The sequence below is a fragment of the Oncorhynchus kisutch genome, linkage group LG21 (assembly GCF_002021735.2).
Source record: "Oncorhynchus kisutch isolate 150728-3 linkage group LG21, Okis_V2, whole genome shotgun sequence".
NCBI classification, from domain to species: Eukaryota; Metazoa; Chordata; class Actinopteri; order Salmoniformes; family Salmonidae; genus Oncorhynchus; species Oncorhynchus kisutch.
Genome location: NC_034194.2, coordinates 21,675,103 through 21,682,639, shown reverse-complemented (window position 1 = coordinate 21,682,639; position 7,537 = coordinate 21,675,103). Strand labels below are relative to the sequence as shown.

Sequence of the window (7,537 nt, the reverse complement as noted above, 5' to 3'; positions counted from 1 at the left end):
ATAACAAAATGTGATACAGCAGTGCATAACGGGTCTAGGTACTGTATTTGTTGTCTACTGTTGCCATCTACAGGTGAAAGTTATGAACAACTTTACTTAGCAACTTGTGATTCATGTAAATGTTTTAGGCTTTTATCTGACCCAGAAAGTTGGTTATATGGGCGAGGACTGGTACCTCTGGTGTGTGACCATGCTGATTTGGTCTGGGTGGGGGAAAGAGACAAATGACAGTGGTGCCAGGTGGGGTTAGGCGTTAACAGATCCATCCCAGATCCCCTTTCTGTTATGGGACCCAAAACAAAACTCCATGTAAATGTTTGTGTGGTTATTATCATATGGATATGGGTGTTTCTCTGCCCTCTGGAATGTCATCAAACTGTGGAGAGAATTTCACAGCCTCCTGGTGGAATACCCTATGTAATAGACTATGTAATAGACTATTGTGTAAGGCTACAAGGGCACAACAGCATACATATACCATGACATAGTTGAACGTTGGATTGAATAGTTAAAGGCGATTCTAGTTTGACGAGAGAAGCGTTTGTCTTTGGAACATTTCGTGACAGCTTAAACAGTTGTGTTTTCATTTTGGAACCCTAACAAGTATGTTTCGGCACCTAACTACTGTAATCAACAACCCCTAACACATACATTCCATGTGAGTGTGGCACGTCTCATTCATACCAGCCAGGCAGCTTTAACCAGTCCAACCTGATTGAAGAGATCCTTGCACAAGCCATAGCCTGGACCAGTGGCGACCTGTCATTTAGAGCATCACATATAAAAAAGAGGTGGGGAAGAGCCTGTTTTGAGCCCCACCTCTTTGGTTTGTTGTTGCCTATTTTGCATATTGTTTTGGCATTAATATGTGTCACATATCAGTTTGCAAACAATGTAATATATATATATCATTGAGTTAATAAAGCTGCATACAAACATGGTCTCTTATTCGTTTTCTTGAGTAAGTAAGCTCCACAATGCTGGTGTTTCAGCCATGTTCAGTGCTTTCTTTGGTGGTGCCAGAAGAAAATACGGAGCATTGCGCTGTGATTGTCTCAGTGTTCTGTCACTCATGGGGACACTATGTCACCGCCTAAGGGTAGACCTTTAAAAGATTCTAGCCCCTTGGGGGCTGCCATAGAGTTACAGTAGAAGTGTCCATCCAAGAAGGCTCAAGGTCATTGGCCACAGATAAATCATCTAATCACGTTATATCTACAGTAGCTTTGATTGGACTGATCATGTCAACATCATACTTTCAAAATCTTAGCTATCAGTCATCATCATGAATCAAGTCGACAATCTACTGGCAAATCCTTTTTAATCCTTGTCATATGAAGAGGAATAATCAAGAGAAATTATAGATAAACCGTATCATCGGCCATTCAACATAAACATTACACAACAAGTTGGAAATCGCAAATTCAACAATGAGTGGTTTGGAAGGAATCAGTGGCTAACTGCAAGCATAGCAAAGCAATCATTAGCCTGCTATTCAGTGGAGTGGCTGTGTGGTCCAAAATCTAAGATTAAGGGTCTCTTTTCCTAGTTTAAAATTCAAGTTTAACATTCAAGATTGACCATGCTGTCAATGAAGCATGATTTGTGCCGTGCTCAAAACAACTGTTAACACAGAACTGAAAAATCAAATTTTTGTGAGTTCAAGACAACTGAGAACTAGGGAAAAGTGAGCTATGACTGGGAAAATAAGTTTTGAACTCGGAATTGTAAATTGGGAACTCGGGCCTCTTTCTAGAGCTAGAGCTACGACCTGAAGATCACTGACGTCATCATGATTCAACCTTCTGTTTTTCGAGTTCCCAATTGTCTTGAAAGCACCAGAGAGCATCCAGAGAATGCCAGACTTCGATGACAATGTTTGATGACAAAATATACCCACAAATGACTGCCTTCCTGTTCAAGTGGCAACAGCACAACAAGGTCTTGTATGTCCAAAAATGTCTTGTATTGTAACGATCGTTGTCCTCCTTGGATGAGGAATAGGAAGGATCAGACCAAAACGCAGCATGGTAAGTGTCCATGTTGATTTTAATAAATAAACTAAACACTGCAATAACCAAAAAAACAACAGCAAAAGAGTGAACGAAACAGTTCTGTAAGGTGAAGACACACAAAACAGAAAACAACTACCCATCACCCATAGTGGGAAAACAGGCTGCCTAAGTTTGGTTCTCAATCAGAGACAATGATTGACAGCTGCCTCTGATTGGGAACCATACCAGGCCAAACACATAGAAATCTAACACACAGAACAAAACATAGAATGCCCACCCCAACTCACGCCCTGACCAAACTAAAATAGAGAAATAAAAAAGGAAATAAGGGCAGGACGTGACATGTATGCTGCTGCATAAATTATGTAATATGCCAGAGAGAGATGTATATGGTAGCTAAGAAAGTAAAACTAGGTGTATATTGTGTAGTAAGTTGTTAGTAGTCCATGTGCCTCACCCTAATCATTTGGTCTATTTTCTCCTCTTAATTTCCCTTCATGTTCTGACATTTTGAGAAATGTAATCATCGGATATTGTAAGAGCTTTCATTGTCTGCTTATATGCCCCTTTTATTTATCCTACGGTTCTGACTTGGTGTACAGTGAGAACACTATAGGAACAGCCCGTGTTCTGAATTGTGTCGATGTACATTTCAAAAGTGCTGAACAAATAGTTATATTGACTATGTCCGTCCTAACTTGCTCATGAAGGATTTAATCGAAATGACGGATTGATTGTCTCTTATCCGCTTGTCGTCCCCTTATGCCATAGTTTGTACATCTCAATTGTCAGTAGAAACCATATTTGTTTAAGCAAGTCAGCCATATCAGCTATGTTTTTTTTAAAGGCAATAAATTAGGCTGAATGAACTGTTTTGCTGCCAGACAAGGCTCCGCTGATAGCCAAGTGTAGCAGTGGGATAGTGCAATTCATGTATTGTTTAGTGTTGTGTTGTGGCTTTGCTGGCATGGATCCCACATATTTTTGGGGGGGACCCCACCAAGATGTACATGCTAAAATCGCCAGTGGCCTGGACATAAGAAAGAACATGCCCGAATTATACAAAATGTAATATTCTGATTACTGGAAACTCATTCTTAATTGAATTAATATAACACTGAATAGCATAAACTATACCATTACTCTCAACAGATCTTCTCAAAAGTCATGGATGTAGCCTATAGTTTAGGTCCCGGAATACATAAGCATAGATAGGCCACTGATTCGTTCACCAAGAATTCTGCCTGTTCCTGTTGGCTGAATAGGACACGTCAGCACTCAATTCTGTTACACGTTCATTATATCGCAGTCCAAAGACCTAAAACACTCTTCCGGATAGCCTTGTAGTGATACATGACACCTCGCTCTTGGTAAGTCAACTCAACCACTGTAAATTAACTTAATGAATGGAAACACATCTAAAATGTCTGACATAGAGAATACTACATTCTTTCATAATCTTGTTACTTTTCACAGGCGATACACCCGATCGCTAAACTTCTAAACAGCAATAGCAACAGATGATATCGATCAACCGAACTGACAGATCCGTGTCAGCAAAAAGAGTCATCATCCACGAACGATTTCTTCGCGTACCAGTTTGTAACGTTCTGTGGAAACTGCTGCATTTGGGTTCCATCGAAAATGGCAAATGCAAACAAGATGAGGACGCTTTCAATAGTCAGGTGATTCAAACCATCATTATTTTATCCAACGTCTGCCTTTAACTTTACGAAAATGAGGTTACGATTTCTCAAAAAGAACCTGCTCATTATCCTTGGTGTTTCTTTTATTATTGCCACTGTCATGATCACAACACGTGTATTCATTTCTGATGAAGTCACGGGTGTTGTCGCTCAGGAAAACATGTTGCTTGATGACAAGGCAAAGTTTCATTACAGTTCTGTTCCAGAATTGATAAAGTCTATTTACAATGCCAATTACAAGCAATACGTTCAGAATGCGAACAAGTATCCCGGGGAGACTAAATTGGTCCTGGTTATTCAGGTTCACAACAGACCAGACTACCTCAAAATACTCATCAAGTCATTGGAAAATGCAGCTGAGGTCCACAACTTACTGCTGATTTTCAGCCACGACTATTTTTCAGAGGAAATCAATTACATAGTGCAAGGGATAACTTTCTGCAAGGTCTTGCAAATATACTTCCCCTACAGCACACAGCTCTATCCCAGTGAGTTTCCTGGGCAGGATTCACGGGACTGTCCACGAGACATATCCAAGGACGATGCTTTAAAAACAGGATGCCTCAACGCTGAGCATCCAGATTCATATGGCCACTATAGGGACGCCTCCATCACACAGACCAAACACCACTGGTGGTGGAAACTTCACTTTGTGTGGGAGCGAGTGCAAGCTCTGCAAGGTTACAGTGGCTTTGTTGTCTTCCTCGAGGAGGATAACTTCATCTTGCCCGACCTCTACCACCTCTTCAAGGAGATGGTTAAATACAGGAAGAGCAGCTGCCCTGACTGTGACATGTTGGCACTAGGCAACTACAACGGCCTGGCAGAATTTGATAAGCTCAGCAACAAGGTGCAGACTGCCGGGTGGATGTCTACTAAGCACAACATTGGCATGGGCATTTCCAGAGAGGTGTACTACAAGCTAATGGGGTGCAACAATGACTTCTGCTCCTACGATGACTACAACTGGGACTGGACCCTCCAGCACCTGTCAGGGACTTGCATCTCCAAGCCACTCAAAGTGCTGGTGGCCCAGGGGTCCAGGGTTTTCCATACTGGTAACTGTGGGCTGCACCAGAACAAGGAGGCCTGTCGCCCTGAGCTGGCCCTAAAGAAAGCACAGGTGTCCCTTAAGCTTGCCAAAGCTTCCCTCTTCCCTCAGTCCCTGGCCCTAACAAATGCAGATTCAGTGGAGCACAAGGCTCATATGAAAAACGGCGGGTGGGGTGATATCCGTGACCATGTCCTTTGTAATAACTATGCCAAACGTCTATGAACAATGGACTTCTCATTCTCATCTTTTTGATGTACTGAGAGGGTTGAGGAAATAAGTGCCATTTAAAATGTTCAGGGTTCCAAAGGCTGCAGTGTGTTATTTAAAAAAATATTTTTTAATGAGGTCTTCCAAGGGGTTAGCAAAACATTTTGGGGGTTTGTTATGGTGTGTATGCAGCAGTGTGATTTATAGCATGGTTGTTATTACTCTTATTACCAAAAGTAACATGATCGCCAAATATATTTCTTTATTTTTCAAAACAGATTATAAACAAGCTGATTTATTTTTGTTTTCTCTTTTTATGTAACTGGGTTTTCTTTTTATTTCTTAAAAATGAAGACACTTTTTATTTAAAGTAAAGCATTACGATGTTATACTTCATTAAAAAAAGGCAATGTTTCAGCACCAGCAGCTAATTATTATGGTGCACATAAATTACTTTACATAGAAAATAAAACTGAATCAGCGTTATACATCCTTGACTTCTATTACATGTTAGATCGTTGCCATTTGTATACATTCTTCAGAACAGATAAGAGAGTTGAGCCGTTTGCCCAAATGGGGTGACGCTTGTCCAGCTTCAGAATCCCTTACCCATCCACAGTTATAATCATTGTGCTTTAAATGATATGTGGTGCATACAGTATAAATAGAAAAACAACAGCAAAAGTCATTGTTTGATATCTAATGCACACAGCTATAGGTTATATTGTATATAGAAAGTGACAATCATGAAATGTCTTGTTATATATATGCCACTAAACCAATGATCACTTTGTAGCTGACAATTGGTTTTACTGGGGAATTACTTACTGTACATAAACTACAGTATGACATTTGTTTGACTGAAATGTGTGGTTTAAATAAAAAAAATCAATAAAAATTACATTGGAACAACAGGAATTGACTGATATTGGTGTGTTTTAATTTCTGATCATTATGACCTTACAAGGATTACCTATTTTTGCTTTAGCAAATATTTTCATAGCCTTGCACGATATTCCTCTTCCCTCCCCCACACACAATTTGCCTAAAAGGGAAATCTGTTTATTTCCTTCTCCTATGCCTTTGCATTTGACGATTTGCACCGATTTTCTTTTTTAAACCAGCTGACATCCTTGGATCTGTTTTAAAATACAGGTATAAATGTAACCTATTGAAGAGTTTCCCTTCAGTAGTGAAAATGTATAGGATGCAGTTGCTGCTTTTATTTTTAACATTTTTATTAATCAGTGCCTTGTAGACATTCCCCTTTCTGCTGGTTATACCATGTGTAGTTTAAGATTTCATATGCAATATACACTGAGTATACCAAACATTAGGAACAACTTCTTAATATTGAGTTGCCCCTCTACCCCCCCACTCCCCCTTTGGCCTCAGAACACCCTCAGTTTGTTGGGGCATGGACTCCACAAGGTGTCGAAAGTATTTCACAGGGAGGCTGGCCCATGTTGACTCCAATGCTTCCCACAGATGTGTCAAGTTGGCTGAATGTCCTTTGGGTGGTGGGCCATTCTTGATACACCCGGCAAACTGTTGTGTGAAACCCAGCAGCGTTGCAGTTCTTGACAACTTCTGCACCAGGCACCTACTACCATACCCCTTTCAACGGCACTTCAATCTTTTGTCTTGCCCATTCTCCCTCTGAATGGCACATACACAATCCATGTCTCAATTGTCTAAGGCTTAAAAATACTTCTTTAACCTGTCTATTCTCCTTGATGTGGATTTAACAAGTGACATCAATAAGTGATCATAGCTTTCTCCTGGATTCATCTGGTCAGTCTATGGAAAGAGCATGTGTTGTTGATGTTTTGTATACTCATTGTATATTTATATGACAAATGAATGCTGAATATCATTGAATGGTTACTCCAATGGTTATTCCAATCTGGATTTCAATTGCCATGTACTCTTATAGTCCAGCTGGCACAGCCAGAAGAGGACTGGCCACCCGTCAGAGCCTGGTTCCTATCTAGGTTTCATACATGGTTCCTGCCTTTCTAGGGAGTGTTTCCTAGCTACCGTGCTTCTACATCTGCATTGTTTGGGGTTTTAGGCTGTGGTTCTGTATAGCATTGTGTGACATCTGCTGATGTAAAAATAGCTTCATAAATACATTAGATTGATACTCCCCCACCTTTTATTCTAAACCACAATCTTTTGCAGGTATTTTTGTTAAAACTGTTTCATGTTCGTTAACTGATCCAAATGACGCATCACAACATGGAACTAGGAAACTCTGAAATGTCCGAATTGCTAACTGATTGAACGTGGCACCCGTATAACTACAACCAGGTAGCAAGTTGGCCATTTCTGAGTTTCCTAGTTCCGACTTGCACGTGAACGTGGCAATATTCCTATTGGGAAATGTTCATTTGATTTGTGAAATTATGTTCAGACAAAAGCTTGAAATAGTGTTTCTGCCCATGTTTTACTTTCAATTACAATAGCCATACATAAGCATTTGGATAGCATATCTGTCTATTTGCTCTAGCGTTGGTTTTTATTCTCCAAAGAAATTGAACTACAGTATGAGA

The 7,537-nt window shown here is 40.2% G+C and overlaps 1 protein-coding gene across 1 annotated transcript; it reads left to right on the top strand.

Moving 5' to 3' along the window:
- Window positions 1–3,253: 3,253 nt before the first annotated feature.
- On the top strand, window positions 3,254–5,900 carry LOC109866558 (alpha-1,6-mannosyl-glycoprotein 2-beta-N-acetylglucosaminyltransferase-like). The gene is made up of 2 exons (XM_020455280.2): window positions 3,254–3,385; window positions 3,492–5,900. The coding sequence occupies exon 2, from the start codon at window positions 3,753–3,755 to the stop codon at window positions 4,995–4,997; it is 1,245 nt and encodes a 414-aa protein (XP_020310869.1). The 5' UTR covers window positions 3,254–3,385; window positions 3,492–3,752; the 3' UTR covers window positions 4,998–5,900.
- The last annotated feature ends 1,637 nt before the right edge of the window (window positions 5,901–7,537 follow it).

Coding starts and splice junctions, on each gene's coding strand:
- LOC109866558 (XM_020455280.2), top strand. CDS start 3,753: ATGAGGTTACGATTTCTCAAAAAGAACCTGCTCATTATCCTTGGTGTT.